The sequence below is a fragment of the Myxine glutinosa genome, chromosome 12 (genome assembly GCF_964187855.1).
Source record: "Myxine glutinosa chromosome 12, kmMyxGlut1.1, whole genome shotgun sequence".
Taxonomy (NCBI): domain Eukaryota; kingdom Metazoa; phylum Chordata; class Myxini; order Myxiniformes; family Myxinidae; genus Myxine; species Myxine glutinosa.
In genome coordinates this window covers 58932844-58958587 of record NC_136272.1, presented here as the reverse complement: position 1 = coordinate 58958587, position 25744 = coordinate 58932844, and the positions used below count along the sequence as shown (strand labels likewise).

Here is a 25744-nt window from a genome sequence, read left to right as displayed (position 1 = left end):
GCATTGACAGAGTAAGCAATAATATAATTATTTAATATTTTCCTTCAATCCAACATGGCTGCCACACCATGAGACTGATGATGTTTTCATGATCAACTTTTAATTTCTGAAACCATGTCAGGTTGCCATCTTGGAAAAACTTCGCACCTCTATCTATGAATCCGCTCCATGGTAAGAATTGAAACAAGGCTCATTTTCAAGTACCCCTCATGGGGAATACAACATGCATTTTAAAGGCCATTTTCCCTGCTAGAGCGGGGGTTAGCCTTGCGGTCCCCATGATAATCTTCTTCATTTTGCCCTATTTTCTGCATCTCTCCTTGTTAACCCCCTTGCCCGCATTTCTTCTTCCACCATCTTTAGCCAAGTCTTTCTCGGTCTTCCCCGTCCTCTACTTCCTTCTACATTAATTTCCATCACTCTTCTCAACCAGTCACTTTCATCCTTCCTCAACACGTGACCAAACCAGCTCAACCTGTTCCTCTTCACAGCATCAATCACAGGCAATATTCCCATCATCTTTTGCAATTCATCATTCGTCTTCCTCTCTCTCTCAATGATACTCCGCACATCCATCGAACCATTAGCATTTCCACCCTTTCCAGCCTTCGTTGCTGCTCTACGTTCATTACCCATGTCTCGCTCCCATAAATCATAACACTTCTCACACATGCAGCATACACCTTTCCCTTCAGCTTCAGCGACACTCTCCTCCTCATCAGCACGCCACTCAGTTCCCGAAACTTCTTCCATGCACGTCTCACTCGAGCAACCGTTGCCGAGTCTGATCCACCTTCTCCATTCAGCATGTCTCCGAGGTAGCAAAATGTTTTCACACCTTCCAGCTTCACGCCGTCTCCAAGATCCAACTCAACATTTCCTCCATCTGCAGCTCCCTCTGTGCACACCTTACATTTGAATGTAGCTGCCACACTGGTAAATGACCCTCTCAGACCACTACATTTTTGATGAACCCACTCAGCGCACATTGTACATTGAATGGTGTTCACTCCGACACCCTTCCTGCACACAGCACACGGCCACTTCCCAGTTCTTTCCACCTCACCACATGCTTTACCACTTGCCATCACCTTCGTCTTTCCGATATTCACCTTCAGACCTTTTGTCTCCATACATTCCTTCCACTTGTTCATCTTTTCCTTCAGTCCATCCATACTTTCCGCAATCAACACCAGATCATCTGCATACAACAACTCCCACGGTAAACCCTCCTTTATGTTCTGAGCCAGCACCTCCATCACAGCTACAAATAGTGGTGGACTTAGTACCGACCCCTGATGCACTCCCACCTTCACCTCAAACTCACCACTGTTCCCATCCTTCGTCCTTACAGCTGTGCGCGCTCTTTTGTACATTGCCATCACTACTCTGATCAACCATTCCTCCACTCCTAACTTCCTCAATGCCCATGTCAATACTTTGCGTGGAACCCTATCGAATGCTTTCTCCAGATCAACAAACCCAAAAAACAACTTCTTCCTCTTCTCCATGTACTTCTCCTGCAACTGCCTCACAATGAAAAGCGCATCTGTCGTTCCTCTTCCTGGCATAAATCCAAACTGCATTTCGTCGATCTTCACTTTCTTCCTTATCCTCCTCTCCAACACCCTTTCCAATACCTTCATTCCATGCTCCAATAACTTTATCGCTCGGTACGAGCCACACTCCAGAGGGTCACCTTTCCCCTTGTATAGAGGGACGAGGGTACTCAGTTCCCAGTCCACTGGAATGCGGCCTTCTTTCACCACCAGATTACAGATCTCTGTCATTCTCTTCACACCCCAACTTCCTGCTGCCTTCAACATATCTCCCACAACTCCCGTCGACCCTCCCGCCTTTCCACTCTTCATTGCTTTTATCGCTTCCTCAACTTCCTTCTCAGTTATCGTCTCTGCCGGTCCTAAAACTGGGTTACTCTCTATGTTGCCATCCCATTCATTCTCTGTATTCAACAGCATTTCCATATATCTTTTCCATCTTCCTTTAATTCCATCTGGGTCGACAACGATTTGTCCCACTTCATCCTTCAAGCAACTCACCCCAATCACATCACACCTCTCTTTCGCTATGTGCTTTGCAATCCTGAATACTGCTTTCTGACCCTCTTCCGAATCCAAGCATTCTCTGAACATTTTCCTACATGCCTCCTGCACCTTTGCTACCTCTTTCTTTGCAGCCTTCCTGGCTGTCTTATAACTTTCATGCTCTGCTGTTTCTGCTCCCGTACCCTTCGCCTTCTGCTACTCCTTGAACTTCTTCCTCTTCTCGTCAATCCTCTTTCCAACTTCATCATCCCACCACCATGTTTCCGAGTGCCCCGGTGGTCCTTTTGTCCATCCACATACCTCACCAACGGCTCCCAACAGACTAGCTTTCATTGACATCCAACCACTATCAAGCTCAACCACATCATCCTCTACCCTACTCAGCCTCTCTTTTAATGCCTCCCTCCCTTACTGTCACCTCTTTCAACCTCCACACCTTCATTCTTGGTTGGTACTTCACCCGCCGAGCTCTCCTCGCACCTTTCACCCTTATGTCGCAGACAACCAAGTGGTGCTGTGAAACAGCCTCCTCCCCCGGGATCACCTTTGTGTCCCAGAGGTGCCCCCATCTCGCCTACGCACCATCAGGTAGTCAACGGTTGTCGTCGACCCACCTGACGTGTATGTAACAAGCTTATTATCCTCTTTCTGGAACTGAGTATTACAAATCAACAAATCAGCTCCATCAGCAAACTCCAAAATCCTTTCACCTTCTCCATTTCTCACACCATATCCGTAACCCCCATGAACTCAGTCAAAACCATCCATACTCCTTCCCACATGTCCATTCAGGTCTCCTCCCACCACAACAACTTCCTCATCTTTCACGTTTTCCATCAGCTTCTCTATCGCACACCAGAACTTGTCCTTCTCTTCATTGCTTCGACCAACCTGCGGAGCATATCCCGAGATGACGTTCACCAAGAGCTTTCCAATCATCATTTTCACCATCATCAACCTATCACTCACTTTAGTCACACTCACCACACTGTCTACAAACTCCTCAGAAAACAGGACACCAACACCATTCACGCCCTCCGGGCACCCTTGCCACACAAACTTGTATTTCTGTCCCTGCCTACCCTTCACCATTCTCACACCACTTCCCTTCCATCTCGTCTCTTGCACACAACATATGTCCACTCTTCTGCTGACCAATACTTCCACCACTTCTCCTGATCTCCCTGTCATTGTCCCTACATTCCATGTCCCAAACCTCAGAAACCGATCTCCACTTCGGGCTGCACCCTGCCCATATGTAGTTGTAATTGTCATGGTTCTCTTTTTGAGGTAATGTTTTTTATGGCCGGATGCCCTTCCTGACGCCAACCCTCTTAGTCATCTCTTACGACACGCAGGGATACGGTGTACCTATTCTGACCAGGGTACACACTGGGAAACGTTTAAAACATGGAAATTCGGGGGGGGGGGGGGGGGAGCGGCGTCAGCATCACGGCTGCGGTTTAAACATATTCCAACAATATCCAAACAGAACCATGAAAACCATGAAAAACAATCTGGGAAAAGTCTCCAAGCGAGAACGTGGATTTGAGAAAGAAGGAGCAGAGGCGGAAGCAAAACGGGCTACAGGGGGCGGGGCACAAGCCGAGACGAGGAGGAGAGCGAACAAACGTGTCTGGGAGGAGAGAAAGAATCAATATAGAATTCTTTGTCTAGGGAGGTGAGGTGAGGGGGAGAAAATAAAATAAAAGAAACAAGCAATACAGCGAAGGAAAGAACCCAAATCGAAAAACACCGCCGGGGGGAGGGAAGCCCCAAGTTACCAGGCCGCGCACGAGGTACGACCCAGAAAACGATTGACTACACACAAGTTTGTACGAATTACAAACCAATACCAACCAGAAACACACAATAACACGTACACAGCAAAATAACCAGTGGAAATTTGACAAAGACAAGAATGGGAAAACACTTAAACTTCGATGCCGTGGAGAGCTCGAAGTACGCTTCACTCGCCCGAGGAACCGGCCAATGGGGAATGGGGAATAAGATATGTTAATGATGATGTCATCGGTGCCTTCATTATGATGTTATAATTCGACAAGTATAACGCTTCATCCAATCAGTAAGATTTTTTTCCCGCTGCAACTGATGTCTGATGAACACGAAATTTTCACCATAGGAGCGCCTCCTCCTGTAGAATACACTTCGGGCTTCGGGCTATGAATGATAATTATGACGTCAAAGGTCATGTTGTGCAGGCACCATCGAGAAAAACCACAAAACGTTGCACCTCTATATCTCCGAAACCGCTCCATGGAAAAAATTGAAACGTGGATCATTGTAAATAACCTTGCATGGGGAATAAATGTTGTTAACGATGATGTCATTGGTGCTTTAATTATGACATCATAATTCGACAGGGACAACGCTTCGTCTGATCAGTTTGAAATTTATTGAGCGTGATCTACACAACAATTATATTAGAGAATATAAATTTATGATGTCATCGCTCACATGGTTTGGCAGCCATATTGGATCAAAGGGAAAAAACAAAAAGTTAAAAAACAGAAGAGTTGGCTCGCACCAAGTTGACTGTGCAGGGTAAGTGTTCTATGAATACCATATAGTTTTTTTTATGCCGTGAACAAACTTTGGTGCATCATGGGTGATGAAGGTTGTGGTCAATAGTGTGTGTAGTTATAGTTTGAGGAATCATACCTGCACCCACATTGACCCCCGGTAGACCCCTTTAGACACCGATTTTTTTAATGCCGTGAACACACGAGTTCCAAGATACCAAATATCATTTGTGCTAAGTTTGGTTATGATCCGATCAGCAGTTTCAGAGAAGTTGCAAGTGTTTACGGACTGACGACGTGCCATCCCATAAGCTCCCCAGAACCTTATTCCAGGTGAGCTAAAAACGCTCGCTTTTGACAGGAGGAGAGGGGGTTAGGGGTATTCCAGGTACGCCCACCCCTGGATTCACCCCTGTGATTGGCTTTGTAAGCCCCAAAAGTTGGAAACACTTGTGCTTCTTTGAAACAAACACTATGTTCATGTGTTTTTCAAGAGTCAATCTGCCATATATGCCCATAAAATATGAACTACAAAAATGGGTACCTGAATTTGCTCTTCTGCAGCTCCAGCTCTAGAAACTGGAAGTTGCTGTCGACTTCAGGGACATCATCAGCATCTTTCTTGAAGTAGCTCTGAAATCACAACAAACGCTACTACACCTGGATTTCATGAAATAGTCAAATCATACTTACACAAGTCTGAAGTTCAAAGGGTGAATGTAATAGTCAAAAGATCCAGCAACAAATGATTCTGAACTAATGGTTGTTTATCAAGAAGGAAAACGAGAGTATTGCATGTGGTAACTAGAAGGTCACTCAGTAGAGAGCATACCTCTGCCAGGCTGAACAGTTTTCATTTTATATCCCACTGATAGGCCAGATCTGGATCTGGACATGAAGCAAATCTAGTCATCTTGTTCTTCTCACCTAACCAGCTCATCCACCAAGTTTTGCCATAATCCGTTCCCAATTTTTAGAAACAACATACTAGTACAGTGAGTGCTATCAGAAAGTATTCACACCCCTTGTTTTTTCACATTTTGTTGTTACAGCCTGAATTTAAAATGGATGAAATTTAAATATTTTGTCACTAGTCTACACATAATACCCCAAAATGTCAAAGTGGAATTTTATATTTAGAAATTTAAACAAAATAATTAAAAATGAAAAGCTGAAATATCTTGGAGTAAATAATATAATTATTCGATCCCTTTGCTATGACACTCCAAATTGAGCTCAGGTGCATACAATTTCTTTTGATCATCCTTGAGGTGTCTCTACAACATGATTGGAGTCCACCTGTGGCCAATTCAGTTGATTGCACATGATTTAGTAAGAAACACACCTTTCTATATGAGGTCCCACAGTCAACAGTGAATGTCAGAGCAGAAACTCTACCATGAAGTCCAAGGAACTGTCCGTAGAACTCCGAGATAGAATTGTGAGGAGGAATAGATCTGGGGACGGGTATAAAACAATTTCTAGAGTGTTGAAAGTTCCCAAGAGCACAGTGAGCTCTATCATTAGGGAATGGAAAGAATAAGGAACTATCCAGACTTTTCCTACAGCTGGCTGTCAGACCAAACTGAGCAACCGGGAAAGAAGGACATTGGTCAGTGAGGTGTCTAAGAACCCAATGACCACTCTGACAGAACTACACAGTTCCTTGGCTGAGACGGGAGAACCTGCCGGAAGTACAACAATCTCTGCAGCACTTCACAAATCTAGGCTTTATGGGAGAATGGCCAGATGGAAGACACTCCTGAGAAAAAGGCACATAACAGCATGCCTGGAGTTTGCAAAAAAGTACATGAAAGACTCAGAGAGCATGAGGCAAAACATTATCTGGTCTGATGAGATGAAAATTGAACTCTTTGGCCTGAATGCCAAGCGCTACACCTGGCGAAAAGTGAACACAGCTCATCACCAATCTAACACCATTCCTACCGTGAAGCATGGTGGTGGCAGCATCATGCTATGGGGATGCTTTTCAGTGGCAGGGACTTGTAAGGATAGAGGGAACAATGAATGGAGCCAAGTACAGGCAAATCCTTGAGGAGAACCTGCTTCAGAATACAAAAGACCTTAGATTGAGGCAAAGGCTTACGCTCCAACAGGACAATGACCCCAAACATACAGCCAAAGCAACATTGGAATGGCTTCAGGACAAGAACGTGAACATCCTTGAGTGGTCCAGTCAAAGCCCAAACTTGAATCCAATTGAGAATGTGTGGAAAGACTTTAAGATTACTGTTCAATGATGCTGAACATTGGCGATTCTTAAATAATGTACGCCAGGAATGGGGTCTTGCTATCAGCATTGATAAAACTGTAGTTTTCCACCAGCAATGTGACACCAAGCCTGGCATCACACCAGGTGACTGGAAGCTAAACTCAGTTTCACAATTCACTCACCAGGAGGAATCGTTTCGAAGGATGCCTGCCTAGATCGTAAAATTCAATGTAGAATAGCCAAGGCTTCAGGCATTTCATTCTCTTCACTCTCTCAAATCCTGTATGTGGGAGCGGATTGGAATTTCAACCCAGATGATGCTCCAGGTGTTCAAAGCCTTAGTCCTTCCAGCACTTCTGTATGGCCGTGAGACCTGGGCGACCCTGGTACACCATCCCAGGAAAGTGGCACAGTTCCATCAAAGATGCCTTAGTCAAATCCTCAGCATTAATTGGTGACACTTGAAATCCAATAACGAAGTGCTCAACCACACAAAGTTTGAGACAATCGAGATAACAACATGTTGCAGCTGACTTCACCGGTTAGGCCACACCATTAAGCAAGATATAAAGCTCTTTGGGTTGGAAAGATGGCTGGTATGACTCGATAGCGGATCACATCGAGTGGCACCACTGCCCGGTGAATGGAAGGAAGTTAACGTAGCAGACCCTTTGCCACCAGTCCAGTGCCAGACGAGAGCGCAGCCGATCTAAACAAGTTGGATGTGTGTAGGATCCCCCATCGTCAAGTGTAATAGGGATGATGATGATGATCCCTTGTGAAGGTTTCAGTGGTAACACTGAAAGTTGTGCTATTTTTCCATGATGTATACGGAAACAGACTTCATGGTCCTGACAATCTGTGGTGAAGCATGCCCTGATTTAAAAATAAAATAAAATATGCTTCAAGATTTAGTGAAATGCAAATTTTGAAAAAATGGTTTCTGGCTCAGAGAATTAAGACACCAAGGGAATTATAAAGAAATAAGTGTGTGACCTTTTTGTTTTTCCAATTATTTGGGATGTACGAGTGAAAGCCGAATTTGTTGGGATTAGGATGCCTTCCTATGATGTCATCCATTAAATATCAATAACTAAATGCAGTAGATTGATTACACACATGCTTCCATGCATTATTTACTTACTTACTGTTCCTCTTCGTCCCATTGGGACATAAGGCTGCCCTCCATGCATTAAGTGTTGCTTATGGGAAATGGCTGGCCTGAAATTTTCATCTGATTCAGAAAAAAAATTGACGTTGAATCCTCAGATGAAGACTTGCCCTATTCTGGGGAATGATGAGGATGCATAAAAAAACATTGCCTCAAAAAGAGAACCATGACAATTACAACTACATATGGGCAGGGTACAGCCTGAAGTATCCTGGAGGGGACTCCACTCCCTCTCGTCAAAACTCAAGGTGGGGAACCCGATCGAAGCAAGGGTGGAAATCACTCCATTTATGACGACGAAATGTCTGATGCCTGACGTGGAGATCAGTTTCTGAGGTTTGGAACATGGAATGTGGGCACAATGACAGGGAGATCAGGAGAAGTGGTGGAAGTATTGGTCAGAAGAAGAGTGGACATATGTTGTGTGCAGGAGACGAGATGGAAGGGAAGTGGTCTGAGAATGGTGAAAGGTAGGCAGGGACAGAAATACAAGTTTGTGTGGCAAGGGTGCCCGGAGGGCGTGAATGGTGTTGGTGTCCTTTTTCTGAGGAGTTTGTAGACAGTGTGGTGAGTGTGAATAGAGTGAGTGAAAGGTTGATGATGGTGAAAATGATGATTGGAAAGCTCTTGGTGAACGTCATCTCGGGATATGCTCCGCAGGTCGGTCGGAGCGATGAAGAGCAGGACAAGTTCTGGTGTGCGATAGAGAAGCTGATGGAAAACGTGAAAGATGAGGAAGTTGTTGTGGTAGGAGGAGACCTAAATGGACATGTCGGAAGGAGTATGGATGGTTTTGAGGGAGTTCATGGGGGTTACGGATATGGTGTGAGAAATGGAGAAGGTGAAAGGATTTTGGAGTTTGCTGATGGAGCTGATTTGTTGATTTGTAATACTTCTTCAAGAAAGAGGATAACAAGCTTGTTACATACACGTCAGGTGGGTCGACAACAACCGTTGACTACCTGATGGTGCGTAAGCGAGATAGGGGGCACCTCCGGCACATAAAAGGCGATCCCGGGGGAGGGGGCTGTTTCACAGCACCACTTGGTTGTCTGCGACATAAGGGTGAAAGGTGCGAGGAGAGCTCGGCGGGTGAAGTACCAACCGAGAAGGAAGGTGAGGAGGTTGAAAGAGGTGACAGTGAGGGAGGCATTAAAAGAGAGCCTGAGTCGGGTCGAGGATGATGTGGATGAGCTTTAAAGTGGTTGGATGTCAATGAAAGATAGTCTGTTGGGAGCCGTTGGTGAGGTATGTGGATGGACAAAAGGACCACCGAGGCACTCGGAAACATGGTGGTGGGATGATGAAGTTGGAAAGAAGATTGACGAGAAGAGGAATAAGTTCAAGGAGTGGCAGAAGGCGAATGGTATGGGGGCAGAAAAGGCAGAGCATGAAAGTTATAAGGCAGCCAAGAAGGCTGCAAAGAAAGAGGTAGCAAAGGCGCAGGAGGCATGCAGGAAAATGTTCGGTGAACGCTTGGATTTGGAAGAGGGTCAGAGAGCGAATTTCGCTATCAGGATTGCAAAGCAGATAGCGAAAGAGAGGTGTGATGTGATCGGGGTGAGTTGCTTGAAGGATGAAGTGGGACAAATCGTTGTGGACCCAGATGGAATTAAAGGAAGATGGAAAAGATATATGGAAATACTGTTGAATACAGAGAATGAATGGGATGGCAACATAGAGAGTAACCCAGTTTTAGGACCGGCAGAGAAGATAACCGGGAAGGAAGTTGAGGAAGCGATAAAAGCAATGAAAAGTAGAAAAGCGGGAGGGCCGACGGGAGTTGTGGGAGATATGTTGAAGGCAGCAGGAAGTTGGGGTGTGAAGAGAATGACAGAGATCTGTAATCTGGTGGTGAAAGAAGGCCGCATTCCAGTGGATTGGGAATTGAGTACCCTTGTACAAGGGGAAAGGTGACCCTCTGGAGTGTGGCTTGTATTGAGCGATAAAGTTATTGGAGCATGGAATGAAGGTATTGGAAAGGGTGTTGGAGAGGAGGATAAGGAAGAAAGTGAAGATTGACGAAATGCAGTTTGGATTTATGCCAGGAAGAGGAACGACAGACGCGCCTTTTATTGTGAGGCAGTTGCAGGAGAAGTACATGGAGAAGAGGAAGAAGTTGTTTCTTGGGTTTGTTGATCTGGAGAAAGCATTCGATGGGGTTCCACGTGAAGTAGTGACATGAGCATTGAGGAAGTTAGGAGTGGAGGAATGGTTGATCAGAGTAGTGATGGCAATGTACAAAAGAGCGCGCACAGCTGTAAGGACGAAGGACGGGAACAGTGGTGAGTTTGAGGTGAAGGTGGATGCTGGCTCGGAACGTAAAGGAGGGTTTACCGTGGGAGTTGTTGTATGCAGATGATCTGTTGTTGATTGCAGAAAGTATGGATGGACTGAAGGAAAAGATGAACAAGTGGAAAGAATGTATGGAGACAAAAGGTCTGAAGGTGAATATCGGAAAAACGAAGGTGATGGCAAGTGGTAAAGCATGTGGTGAGGTGGAAAGAACTGGCAAGTAGCCGTGTGCTGTGTGCAGGAAGGGTGTCGGAGTGAATTCCATTCAATGTACAATGTGTGCTGAGTGGGTTCATCAAAAATGTAGTGGTTTGAGAGGGTCATTAACCAGTGTGGCAGCTACATTCAAATGTAAGGTGTGCACAGAGGGAGCTGCAGATGGAGGAAATGTTGAGTTGGATCTTGGAGACAGCGTGAAGCTGGAAGGGTGTGAAAACATTTTGCTACCTCAGAGACATGATGAATGGGGAAGGTGGATCAGACTCGGCAACGGTTGCTCGAGTGAGATGTGCATGGAAGAAGTTTCGGGAACTGAGTGGCGTGCTGACGAGGAGGGAGTGTCGTTGAAGCTGAAGGGAAAGGTGTATGCTGCATGTGTGAGAAGTGTTATGATTTATGGGAGCGAGACATGGGTAATGAACGTAGAGCAGCAACGAAGGCTGGAAAGGGTGGAAATGCGAATGGTTCGGTGGATGTGTGGAGTATCGTTGAGAGAGAGGAAGACAAATGATAAATTGCAAAAGATGATGGGAATAGAGCCTGTGATGGATGCTGTGAAGAGAAACAGGTTGAGATGGTTTGGTCATGTGTTGAGGAAAGATGAAAGTGACTGGTTGAGAAGAGTGGTGGAAATGAATGTAGAAGGAAGTAGAGGACGGGGAAGACCGAGAAAGACTTGGCTAAAGATGGTCGAATAAGAAATGCGGGCAAGGGGGTTAAGGGGAGATGCAGAAAATAGGGCAAAATGGAGAAAATTGTCATGGGGACCGCACCCCCGCTCTTGCAGGGAAAATGGCCTTAAAATGCATGTTGTTTGTTTGTTTTGATGAGGATTAAGATTTGTCATATTCTGGGGGCGATGAGGATGAAGATTTGTGAGATTCTGGGGATGATGAGGATTAAGATTTGTCATATTCTGGGGGTAATGGCGATTAAGATTTGTCAGATTCTGGGGATGATGAGGATGAAGATTTGTCAGATTCTGGGGATGATGAGGATTAAGATTTGTCAGATTCCGGGGGTAATGACGATGAAGATTTGTCAGATTCTGGGGGTGATGAGGATGAAGATTTGTCATATTCTGGGGGTAATGACGATTAAGATTTGTCATTTTCTGGGGGTGATGAGGATTAAAATTTGTCAGATTCTGGGGGTGATGAGGATGAAGATTTGTCAGATTCTGGGGATGATGAGGATTAAGATTTGTCAGATTCCGGGGGTAATGACGATTAAGATTTGTCAGATTCTGGGGGTGATAAGGATGAAGATTTGTCAGATTCTGGGGATGATGAGGATGAAGATTTGTCAGATTCTGGGGATGATGAGGATGAAGATTTGTCAGATTCTGGGGGTAATGAGGATGATTTGTCAGATTCTGGGGATGATGAGGATGAAGATTTGTCAGATTCTGGGGGTGATGAGGATGAAGATTTGTCAGCTTCTGGGGATGATGAGGATTAAGATTTGTCAGATTCTGGGGATGATGAGGATGAAGATTTGTCAGATTCTGGGGATGATGAGGATGAAGATTTGTCAGATTCTGGGGGTAATGAGGATCAAGATTTGTCAGATTCTGGGGATGATGAGGATGAAGATTTGTCAGATTCTGGGGGTGATAAGGATGAAGATTTGTGAGATTCTGGGGATGATGAGGATTAAGATTTGTCATATTCTGGGGGTAATGAGGATTAAGATTTGTCAGATTCTGGGGATGATGAGGATGAAGATTTGTCAGATTCTGGGGATGATGAGGATGAAGATTTGTCAGATTCTGGGGGTAATGAGGATCAAGATTTGTCAGATTCTGGGGATGATGAGGATGAAGATTTGTCAGATTCTGGGGGTGATAAGGATGAAGATTTGTGAGATTCTGGGGATGATGAGGATTAAGATTTGTCATATTCTGGGGGTAATGAGGATTAAGATTTGTCAGATTCTAGGGATGATGAGGATGAAGATTTTTCAGATTGTGGGGATGATGAGGATTAAGATTTGTCAGATTCCGGGGGTAATGACGATTAAGATTTGTCAGATTCTGGGGGTGATGAGGATGAAGATTTGTGAGATTCTGGGGATGATGAGGATGAAGATTTGTCATATTCTGGGGGTAATGACGATTAAGATTTGTCAGATTCTGGGGGTGATGAGGATTAAGATTTTTCAGATTCTGGGGGTGATGAGGATTAAGATTTGTCAGATTCTGGGGGTGATGAGGATTAAGATTTTTCAGATTCTGGGGGTGATGAGGATGAAGATTTGTCAGATTCTGGGGATGATGAGGATGAAGATTTGTCAGATTCTGGGAGTGATGAGGATGAAGATTTGTCAGATTCTGGGGGTGATGAGGATTAAGATTTTTCAGATTCTGGGGGTGATGAGGATGAAGATTTGTCAGATTCTGGGGATGATGAGGATGAAGATTTGTCAGATTCTGGGGATGATGAGGATTAAGATTTGTCAGATTCTGGGGATGATGAGGATTAAGATTTGTCAGATTCTGGGGATGATGAGGATGAAGATTTGTCAGATTCTGGGGATGATGAGGATGAAGATTTGTCAGATTCTGGGGATGATGAGGATGAAGATTTGTCAGATTCTGGGGATGATGAGGATTAAGATTTGTCAGATTCTGGGGATGATGAGGATGAAGATCTGTCAGATCCTGTGGATGTTGAGGATGAAGATTTGGATGCTGGAGCAATACGTCCACATATGAAATCGAATGAGAAAGTGTGGGAATGTGACGACGAAATACATGGGACCGAAGACACAGAAGGAAGACTCGGTAACAGTGACTGCCAAATAATGGCTGGCATGATGGACTGGAGAAACGTACAGTCACATCTAAGGCGTCTAGCCTGGGTTAGAAACTCAGCCCAGCTATAAACTGCCATCCTGGTGTCTCACGGGCAGGGCGAGGCATCAATGTGTGTGCGGTCCCTTGGATGGGGTCAAAACAGGGCGTCCCAGTTTCGGAACTGGTGGACGTTAAAGATCCACGGTGTCCTTATCAAAGAGTAGGCAGACTATAACAGGCACCCTGAACAAATTACAAATCCCTGCTCAAACCTAGAGAGCGGTGCATTAACAGCACAGCCGCACCTTCAGCCAATGACGTTACTCGCAGCCTTGCACTGCATTCGAAAGAAGAAAAATAAGGAGAAGAAGAAGCCTGGCAAATTGATGTACTGGTATTCCTAGAAACTTTGACGTATTTCAACGTGCTCGATATAATTTATGGAGTGTCGATAAAGCACGTCCGTGTCCAAATCCCTTGTACTCATGTAACTTGTCCTCATATTAGTGAAATCCAATCAATCATATCGAGTGAGACCAATAGTTTACTTGATATTTCTTGGTAATGCAATAAATATGAAGCAAACAAGGAGATCATGCCCAATGCAGGTCGGAACGTTAATATTGTTACAGATCGCGGTTTGATGTTATAGACCGAGCGGTGGTGTAAGACCGCGACCTAACAAAACTCACCCGATTCACCCAGAACTTTGGCCGTATCGCACCGTAGCTGCTCAATGAGGGAAAAGACAAAAACGACGCAATGCAAGAGGAAAAGGAATTAAAACGAGAAGACGTACAGACGAGTAATGGGGTTTATTATTTACACACACAAGCAAAAAGGAGCAATTAAGTTTATTTACAACACATAAGACGCAGGTGACACAGTGCAAATACTAGCTTATCTACAGGCTTAACTTATCCCAGGACAGAACAAACAAAAGACACTGACTCACGCGGGGAATTGCAGGAATCGCAGGATGTGGATGGCTGGAGGGAGAGGGAGGTCCAAAGGGGGGTCATGCAGCACGATTGGCGCGTTTAGCAGCCGCCGTTCCTTTTCGGCCCTGCTCCAAACCGCCGCCCAGGCCCCAAGCGGCTGCCGGGTGTCGCTGCTGCTGCCGCCTCCACTTGCCTTGCCAGGCCTTGTCCCACTCGTCTGGTCCAACCCTCAACTCTTTCTTGGTCCCTCACTCTTTACCACCACTCTCTTGACGACCAACTCAGACCTCTCTCACCAAGACCAACCCTTTGTGACCAACCGACTCAGACCCTCTACTGGCAACCGACTCACTCCAACTCCTTGTGACCAACTCTTTGTGCATCCCTGACCAACTCCTCGTGACCACTTCCGTTTTTGCGCCTTTTATAGCGCCTCCAGCGATTACGCCCCCGGCGTTTTGGACACGCCCATCGGGATGCTCACCTCGGCCCTGGTTGGTCGCGCGACCCTCGGGCTCCGCCCTGGATGACGACGGGCGGGCACGCCCCTCCTCCCCTCTGACGAGGTGGAGACACGCCTTTCTTCCCTGACTCGAGCCTCGTGGTCAATGGCGGTTATTGGAGGGGAGGTAATATGGGCAATCGAGGCTCGGCAATGACGAGAGGGGATGTAATATGGAAATGGAGGTTTTGGGGATGGGAAGGAAAGGGAATCTATCTCTTTCACTGGTGCAATGGAGTACTTCAATTAATGGGAGACACAGCCTTACCCTAAAACACAGAATAAGAGATAACTATCAACAGGGGTATTCTATTACTTGGCTGACGTGTATGCTTGTGGACTATGGGACGCCCTTTTGGTCTTTACACAGCTCCGGAGGCAGGAGGCACAGAATAACCAATAATCACAATAGTACAGCACACAATCAAAAAATATACAGTCCTCATATCCACAACACTGCACCCTCCTCCTCTTAGGCACGTCCCGGGCCTACAACTTTTATTTAGTGTGACACGTAGGTGTAGTTCCCTCTACTTTTAACCTGACCCTGAGTGCGACAGTTTTAAAACATAAATAAATGTGTCCCGCTGCTCCATTGCACCCTGCCTAACAGACTTACGCCCACAGTTAACCGAATTGCGGAATGGTCTTCAAACTATACACTGACGGTGGGGAGCATTATTTACAATTGACGCTACTTTTATTTACAAAACTAACCCAGGACCTGTAATTGTTCTTTCTGGGGGGGAGACAGTCTGTTCTGCATCAATGCACCATTAAAGCACCCAAAAACGCACCAAAGCACCCTCAAGCACCAATCGGTGTACAGTCATCACTGGTCATGAATAAAAATAACCAAACAACCCCTAACCCTGCAGGTGATCTCTTGCTCTTCGGCTCCCTCTGCTGGTTATTATTATTTCTTCCAGTTGTTGTCATTCCTTTGCTTTGCTTACTGGCGGCCTATTTTCAATAAAGTGTGCCCAATGTGTCCTATTTATTTGCTTTATTTATGGCCCACAGGGCCGACTACGTGTGGTTCACCTGTGGGGCATCGGTGCCCTGTGGCCAAGGTCCGCCAGCAAGATTTCGGGCCCTCATGGCCGGTTCCAGCAGAGGGGCCATGCCCCAACCCATGGGGTCCATAAGTGGTGCTCGGCCACAGACATGTGGTCCATAATGTGGTGCATCGATGCAGACAGCTGGTTCTGGGAATTTCGGGCGCACAATGGCCGACCCACGCACGCTCCCCTCGGCGCCCAACGGCGCACAGGTCATGTGGGAGACAAAAGGGGAAAGACAATTGAGCGAGGGGTAAGGTCACAAAGGTACACATCAATAAGGCAATGCAAGGCGAAATGCGTACGGAGGGCGAAGTGAGAAAGCTCGTCCCTACCGTACGTCACCCCCCCTGTCACCTACCCTTGCCCTTACCCCATATGTACAAAAATCTACACATTTACAAATTCGTCACTACTGTCACGTCTTCCCCCTATTTCCCCTATACCAAATTCGTCACCACAATCCCTCTACTTCAAAATTTGCCATCACCAATTCATCATCAATCCTCATAAGGAGGGAGAGATGGAATTACGCACAATGTCACACCCACGTCATGATGCGTCTCACAATCCAAACATTTGCATCATAAAAAATAATCAAAACATGGCATGGTGTGGAGTACCTGTCACCTCAGGTGAGTGGATGCAGATGGTGCGAGGAGATCCTTCATCCTAACTATTTTCTAAATGACTTTAACACACTTTACACTACCCGGGGTCTCTCCCTGCCAATCCATTGGCCAACTTACACTATGGGTTCTAGAAACCAACTCCCATTGACCAAACTGTGGTGCTTTTCAATTTGGGGTCTCACTCCCCCGATTCATCTCCCGGTGCCCTCGCACAATTTCTGGGCCGCGACGTGTAACTCTCCCAGCAGGTCTACCCACCTGCACACCCCCACCACTGCAGTTGCCTCCGAGCTTACCTGCTCCCTGCCCTAACCTAACTACCTGGGGAAGGCCCTCTGGCGCTCTCCCCACTCGGTGCCCTCTCTGGCACTGGGCTACCCGGGTCCGTCCTCCGGATCCTCGGGCCCCACTGACACTAACGGCTCCCAGAGCCCACCTGCGGCCTCACCTGGCCGACATCCTCACAGTGGTGGAGTGCCCAAACCAACTACACACACTAACAGGCTACACGCCCAGCCATTTCCACAACACTAATGCACCCATCCAAATACCATTCTGTCACCCGCACCACAGATGCCAATATCCAACCACAATTTACCTGTACCCTCTACCTAACACTTACACTACCCGCCCCGGGTATCCGTGATGGGGGTCCACTCTTCCCCCATTCACACCTTCGCACCATCCACTCCACTCCACAATTTCCACCATTCTCACTCCACGACCATCCATTCCAATCCTCCAGACCATTTATTCCATACACCTGTCTTTCATTCACCTGTCGTTGCACACCTGTGCAATCCTACCTGGTGCCACCTGCACCCTCCTCCTCTCCAAGCGCATTCGCGCTGATCCACAACACTCACTACTCATACACTGTTCCACACACCTGTCCAGTTGCACACCTGTGCAATCACACCTGTTCAATTCTCACACACACGGCATCATCTCAGCTAACTACTCCCTTCTGAAACTTGCGCTTCCCAGTCGTCCCTTTAAACTATTGCGCTCCCTCGTCATTATCATCCACACTAATCTACCTGCGTCCCCACTACAGGTATCAGTCACTAACTAATCTTAACGTTACCTACTGTCATCTTCGCTAGATCCCTATCAATATAACCTAACCCACCCGGGCTAGTTTTCACTGCCATACACCCCATAATCTAGTGCTCCTTTGCCCCCACGTCTGTGAGGGATGGTGGATTTGCCATCCCACCACATCGGGGGTCTCTCACTATCAATTTTGTACACCTAAATTCCAACCAATCAAAAATTTGCCAATCACTACTCATCATCTACCAATCATTACTGCCAATCCTTTGCCAATCATCAAATTTTGTTTTTCTCTAATTTTGGGTCCAAAACACTATCACTATCACGATCACCATCATCACAGTCCGCTATATCCTAGCCTCGGTGCGTCATGACATCATTAAACTCGGCTTCGTAAAGCCGAGCAATGAATTCGGGTGGTTTGGTCGCCTGCAGGTTGAATCCGTCCGGCTTTCGGTTCAAGGGAGGTGGTTTGGTTGGACCGAGGCTCCACGCACCATCTCGGCGCGGCACCTTGCGGTCCCGGGCCCGATGGCTCAATCTCCCCCGGTCGGAACCCCGTCCCCACGAGGGGGCACCGTTCCGCCTCCTCCCACTCGCCCTTGAACCGGACCGGTCGCCTCGCCCGGCAAAGCCCGGACTCGACCGTGCGGGGCGGGGCCAAGCCCGAATCGGCAACGACGCTTCGAAGAGAAGCGACGCAGCATCGATCCGCGCCGGGCCTCGCACCCAACCAAGCACCGCTCGCACCGAGTGCTCGCATCGGCTATCCGTCGCTCTAACCACTAAACCGGTCACCGTCGACGCTTCACTTGCATGCTTACAAGCATACGCTACCCCTTTCACCCTCACAAAACCTGGCGTTCCAACGCCGTCCGTACATTCCACCAACGCTCTCTCTGTTACACACCACACCTCTTGCGCACACTTCGGTCCACACCTCTCCTCCGTTACGTCCTCCGTAACACTCACCATGGGCGTGCACTCCGTATTGCTCTCACTCCCTGTGTCACACCCCGTACACACCGACGTGCATTCTTGCTCGCACTCGGTTTCACTCCCACACTTTATAACACCCCCACTCGCCGACGCACACTTTTTTCTCCCACGCGTGCCATTTCCACTCACACGGGACCCTTCACCAACGCCCGGGTGCTTCCTCGATCCCAAGCGCGCGAAAATTCTTTTGTCGCTAAACATCCTCCTGCAAAATCTACCCGCACAATATACAGCACGACTCACCTGGGGGATCCTTTTCTCCACGCGAACCTGCAAACTTCCATTCGGGTTAGCGAGTACAGCATCAGGATGTGAGCAGGGACTTTGTACATAATCCATTTCTCCCTGCAATTCCCGGGCTACCTCCGTCATCTCTTCAATTTTAATTCCCGCTACTGCTTTTTCTTTATTAACCTCGGCGACCGTTGGCTTTAATAAAATTCCCTCTACTTCATCGGTCGCCGGCTTTTCCAAACCCCGTGTCGCGATTTCTACCCCCGTCATTGTACCCGTGCTTTCCTCCGCTTCGCTCAACCGGCGCTTCTCGACCCGCGTTACTTCCTTGTGCACCCCTGGGACCCTTTCGCCCACCATGCGATCCATGGTCTCTCCACATTTTTGCATGCGGTCACCCATTCTGTTGGTTATTGCTTCAATTTGGTTTCCCCATCGCTCACTGTTAGCCCTCCTTTCGTCCCTCATTACTCCCAATTGCTCACTATTCTTAACCATTTCGTTCGTTATTGCTTCCATTTTATTACTCAATTTCTCCCCGTTTATTCTCAGCATCTCGGCGAATTGCGCCATGAAGTCCTGCATTTGGGCCATCCCTCCCACTTGTGCAGCGGGTGCGGCCGCCGGAGCTATGTGCGAGGCGCCATTTTGCGCGCCTGATACCCCCTCAACCACACCTTCTTTACTCTCCTCCACCATTTTCCCCACATACATTTCCCCGAGGTCCTGGGTCGATTCCACCCCGTCTATCTCTCCCACCGGCATCCCATCGCCTTGAACAGCCATGGCGCGATTTCAAAATTCGGGTTTTGCTTTAAAAAAACAAATTTCGGCAGCTCGTAATTTTGACCAAAAATTTTTTTTCTAGATGTTTTAAAAATTTGGTTCGGGACCCGAATCCCACTCCTGACACCAATTGTTACAGATCGCGGTTAAGATGTTATAGACCGTGCGGTGGTGTAAAACCGCGACCTAACAAAACTCACCCGATTCACCCAGACTTTGGCCGTATCGCACCCTAGCTGCTCAATGAGGGAAAAGACAGAAACGACGCAATGCAAGAGGAAAAAGGAAGACAAAAAAAAAAGGTTTGAAATACTACTACATTTATTCCTACTATTTACACACAAGCAAAAAGAAACAATTACGTTTATTTACAAGCACAAGACGCAGGTGACACAGTGCAAATTTAGCTTACCTACAGACTTAATTAAATACCCAGGGACAGAACAAACAAAACGCTGACTCACGCGGGGAATTGCTGAAATGGCAGGATGTGGATGGCTGGAGGGGGAGGGAGGTCCAAGGGGGGTCATGCAGCACAACCGGCGCGTTCAGCAGCCGCCGTTCCTCTTCGGCCCTGCTCCAAACCGCCGTTCAGGCCCCCTTTGGCGGTTGGGTGGTCTGGCTGCTGCGGCCGCCGTCCGCTGCGTTCCCCGGACTTGTCTGGTCCAAACCCTCAACTCTGTCGTGTTTCTCTCACTCCCCACCACCGACTCCTCACCGCAACCAACTGACCACCGACTCCTTTTTCAACCAACTTCCGCAACCAACCAACTCCTGCAACCAACTCTTCTCTCTCAATAACCCTTCCCTCCCTCTCTTCTTAATTTCACTCACCCCTTCTTCCACCTCCTCTAATTTTTCCTTTACCTCCTCCAGCTCCCGGTGCGCCCCCTCGATTTCTTCCTCCATCGCTACTTTAACCGTTTCTATGTGCGTCCTTACCTCCCGGTCCTTCGTCTCCATTACTTCTGTCACCTCTTCCAACCTCTTCGTCAATCCCTCATGTACCATTTGACATTCCTTTTGTGTCGCTATTAATTCATTTTTTATGTCCTTTTGTGTTGCTTTTAAACCCCCGATGATTGCAGTGTTCTTTTCCACTTGGTCCGCTAGTTCTTTTTGTCCCACTGTCAGCTGTTCTACTCCTTTCGTCAGATCTTCTATTCCCCCCTGTAACTTTGCCGTATTATTTCTCACCTCTTTCTCTATACGCTTTTCGCCTCGCTTTACCTCCTCGCGTAGCCCCGAGACCTCCTCACTCACCCCTCGTCGTATTTCCTCCATCTGGTTCCCCATCTGTTCGATTTCCCGGGCGGATTGTTCCCCTATTTCCCGCAATTTGTCCTCCATCCTATTTTCTAACCCCATTAACCCATTTTTCACCCCCTCTAACTGATTCTCCTGGGCAGCCATTCTGTTTTCCACCCCCGTTAACCCATTCTTTACCTCTTTTATCCCGTTGTCTAACCCCTCAAAATTATTGTCTAACTTCCCAAATTTCTTGTCTAATTCCTCAAAATTATTGTCTAACTTCCCAAATTTCTTGTCTAATCCCTCACCGGTACCCCTCGCTTCGTCCCTCATTACTCCCAATTGCTCACTCTGAGCATCCATCCGGTTCCCCATTACCCCCATTTGGTTTCCCAAGTCATTCCTCAGGTCTTCACTTGTCTGGACCATGAGCGCCTTTATTTGTTCCATAAATAGGCCCCAATCCATCGGCGGCGCTGCTACGGTCACGGGCGCGGCTAAATTTGGCGCCACAATAATCATGTGCGCGAGCGCGCCATTTTGCGCGCCTGATATTCCCGCAACCACATTGCCATTTTCCTCCTCCCTTTCTTCCCCGAAGTCCTGGGTTACTTCTAACCCCTCTATCTCTCCCACCGGCATCCCGTCGCCTTGAACAGCCATGGCGCGATTTCAAAATTCGGGTTTTACTTTATAAAACAAAACAAATTTCGTCCGCTCCAAATTTTGACCAAATTTTTTTCTTTTCTATTCGTTTTAAAAATTTGGTTCGGGCCTCGAATCCCACTCCCAGACACCAATTGTTACAGATCGCGGTTTGATGTTATAGACCGAGCGGTGGTGTAAGACCGCGACCTAACAAAACTCACCCGATTCACCCAGAACTTTGGCCGTATCGCACCGTAGCTGCTCAATGAGGGAAAAGACAAAAACGACGCAATGCAAGAGGAAAAGGAATTAAAACGAGAAGACGTACAGACGAGTAATGGGGTTTATTATTTACACACACAAGCAAAAAGGAGCAATTAAGTTTATTTACAACACATAAGACGCAGGTGACACAGTGCAAATACTAGCTTATCTACAGGCTTAACTTATCCCAGGACAGAACAAACAAAAGACACTGACTCACGCGGGGAATTGCAGGAATCGCAGGATGTGGATGGCTGGAGGGAGAGGGAGGTCCAAAGGGGGGTCATGCAGCACGATCGGCGCGTTTAGCAGCCGCCGTTCCTTTTCGGCCCTGCTCCAAACCGCCGCCCAGGCCCCAAGCGGCTGCCGGGTGTCGCTGCTGCTGCCGCCTCCACTTGCCTTGCCAGGCCTTGTCCCACTCGTCTGGTCCAACCCTCAACTCTTTCTTGGTCCCTCACTCTTTACCACCACTCTCTTGACGACCAACTCAGACCTCTCTCACCAAGACCAACCCTTTGTGACCAACCGACTCAGACCCTCTACTGGCAACCGACTCACTCCAACTCCTTGTGACCAACTCTTTGTGCATCCCTGACCAACTCCTCGTGACCACTTCCGTTTTTGCGCCTTTTATAGCGCCTCCAGCGATTACGCCCCCGGCGTTTTGGACACGCCCATTGGGGTGCTCACCTCGGCCCTGGTTGGTCGCGCGACCCTCGGGCTCCGCCCTGGATGACGACGGGCGGGCACGCCCCTCCTCCCCTCTGACGAGGTGGAGACACGCCTTTCTTCCCTGACTCGAGCCTCGTGGTCAATGGCGGTTATTGGAGGGGAGGTAATATGGGCAATCGAGGCTCGGCAATGACGAGAGGGGATGTAATATGGAAATGGAGGTTTTGGGGATGGGAAGGAAAGGGAATCTATCTCTTTCACTGGTGCAATGGAGTACTTCAATTAATGGGAGACACAGCCTTACCCTAAAACACAGAATAAGAGATAACTATCAACAGGGGTATTCTATTACTTGGCTGACGTGTATGCTTGTGGACTATGGGACGCCCTTTTGGTCTTTACACAGCTCCGGAGGCAGGAGGCACAGAATAACCAATAATCACAATAGTACAGCACACAATCAAAAAATATACAGTCCTCATATCCACAACAATATTATTCACATCACCAACATATCTATGAACATTGGAACAATTTGGGTGATTTGGCTGAATGATAACGACACCATTTGCTTTTTGTCTTTCTTTAATTCCACTGGAACAACTCCACCACCAGGAGACAATTCAGGCCTGTCAAACCGGAGGAGGCAATAGTCGGGGAAAAAGTCAGAGGAGTCAGAGGAATCAGAGACGTCCTGGAAAGAAGGTTTCTGTTTAGCAAATAATGTGAGGTTTCATCGAGGGAAAGTGATAAGGACTTGTGTACACACGGATCATTTCCTTAACTCAATTAGTTGCATTGTCAATTCCTCCAGGAGATGAAGACCCCTAACATCTCAGTGAATCCCAATGACCTTTGGGATTTGACCTCCAGGAGATGAAGGAGATGAATGACCTCCAGGAGATGAAGAAGATAAATGACCTCCAGGAGATGAAGACCCCTAACATCGCAGTGAATCCCAATGACCTTTGGGATTTGACCTCCAGGAGATGAAGGAGATGAAAGAGATGAATGACCTCCAGGAGATGAAGACCCCTAACATCTCAGTGAATCCCAATGACCTTTGGGATTTGACCTCCAGGAGATGAAGGAGATGAATGACCTCCAGGAGATGAAGACCCCTAACATCTCAGTGAATCCCAATGACCTTTGGGATTTGACCTCCAGGAGATGAAGGAGATGAATGACCTCCAGGAGATGAAGACCCCTAACATCTCAGTGAATCCCAATGACCTTTCCCAAATATGACCTGCCCTACATCCAACGCAAGAGAAAACAAGACAGAAGACATAAATAATCCATCATAACAAATCACATGACTCTTTGCCCCATTTATACAAAACTAAGCACCCCCACCCCCTGCTGGGGTGTAACACTTACCAGGCCAGGTGAACAACTATATTGTCAATGTAGTAACATGGAAAAGTAATTAAATTTTTTTGAGATCCTGTTAACTCCATTTTGTATGCTTTACCTTCCAAAAAGCCCATTTCTGTTGATTTGGGTACTCGATCATCATGGATTTGTCGAAGCGCTTCACAAAACGATGCGGTAGCCGCCACTCTAGTTCAGTGTGCAGAGAGACCTACGGAAAAAAAGCTTCATCATCACAAGAACCAATCACTTTTACTGAGGCCTAATCTCCATGACAAAGTAGCTAGCTCGTTTAATGTGCCAAAACCCATCTGTAAATAAAGTGAACTTTCACATATACTCAGCAAGGCCATATATATACATATACCAGCAAAAGTACACGGCGTTGCCCGGTAACAATGAGTCGCTTCCTGACGGGAATATGATATACGCAATCTGGGTTCTTCATCCAGAGCGAATTTTAAAAACAGATCCCAAGTACAATGGAGTAGTGACGTATCGAGGAAAAATGACGCTCAAGGCAAGATGTCAAATTCCTGCCTCTCGTAACTTCCCATAGGTGTTTGAATGGTGTGTGTGTGTGTGTGGTCGTGTGTGTGTGTGTGTGTCCCCATGTGTGTGTGTGTGTGTCCATGTGTGTGTGTGTGTGTGTCCCCATGTGTGTCCCCATGTGTGTGTGTGTGTGTCCCCATGTGTGTGTGTGTGTCCCCGTGTGCGTGTGTGTCCCCATGTGTGTGTGTGTGTGTCCCCATGTGTGTGTGTGTGTGTGTCCATGTGTGTGTGTCCATGTGTGTGTGTGTGTGTGTCCATGTGTGTGTGTGTGTGTGTGTGTCCATGTGTGTGTGTGTGTGTGTGTGTGTCCCCATGTGTGTGTGTGTGTGTGTGTGTGTGTCCGTGTGTGTGTCCATTTGTTTTTTTTAGATCTAAAGCTCAAAGGTCAAAGCTGCATAAAATCATCAATTTTCGTTTTGTATTTCACATCTTATATTTTGTATAAGAATACAAACGGACGCGGACGGGCTTTGCATTTTGAGATGATTTCTGGTTTAGCATTTGCAACTGGTCGTTCCCCCCCTCCCCCCCCCCCCTTTATTTCATTTCCACACACGGTTAAAAACCACAATACGATAAGCTCCACAAACTCGTAATCCAAACCGATCTTCAAAATTCCAACTTCAGAATTGAATAACAGTAACAGCTGTCCCAACGACTAAAAAGGTGTTCTTTGCTAAAAAACGTTTCATTCAAAAAATGCGTCTGAGCAGTTCCCATGGAAGTAAGAATTAAGTTTAAAATGATTATAAGTTGAATTTAAAAAAACTAACACCAGAACGAGAATCCCAGCCTCGCTTAAATAAATGCATATGTACACTTGGTTATAAAATCGCAAGATATGGTAAATTTTGTCAGATTTCACTCCAGATTTGGACATTATTTAGTCTACTGCATCCAATTCTCATATCCGAATCCAGATTTTGATGATATGCTTCAATTATGTAATGATAATCGATCGTGTTTCCAAGGCAAGGCACGTTTGAGTAGGCCGAAACAAAAATGGCGACTCAAGAACCTAGCGAGGTGCAGTGAGCTGACCAAGATGGCGGGCCACCATATTGGTAAACCACCACATCGGGTTTTTTTCCTTATGAGCACCACTTTAATCATCTTGAAAAAGGATGTTATAACACATCCAAACACCCATTTTTCATCCCTGCAATCTGTTGGAGGTCCAGGTGTATGCATGCAAAGTTTGGGGCCGCTAGGTTTCATGGTTTTGGAGGAGACAGATGGACAGAAAGACGGACGGACACTGCCTTTTATTATATATATATATATAAAACAAATTTTGTAGTTCTAGCACTGGACAAAAATTCCCCATCACCTCCTATATGAACTGCAAATCTACATGGGTCATATACCTAATCACTTGCCAAAAGTGCACCAAACAATATGTTGGAAAAACTGAGAATACACTCTACACACGATTTAATAACACCCGG

The 25744-nt window shown here is 46.9% G+C and overlaps 1 protein-coding gene across 1 annotated transcript in view; it reads right to left on the bottom strand.

Moving 5' to 3' along the window:
* The window catches only part of TRPA1 (transient receptor potential cation channel subfamily A member 1), a 405999-nt gene that overhangs the window by 15378 nt on the left and 364877 nt on the right, over nt 1-25744 (bottom strand). The window contains exons 27-28 of the mRNA XM_078766842.1: nt 23845-23955; nt 5154-5242 (exon numbers count right to left, since the gene is read on the bottom strand). Of these exons, the coding sequence (XP_078622968.1) occupies nt 5154-5242; nt 23845-23955 (200 nt within the window). The remainder of the gene's footprint in view (nt 1-5153; nt 5243-23844; nt 23956-25744) is intronic.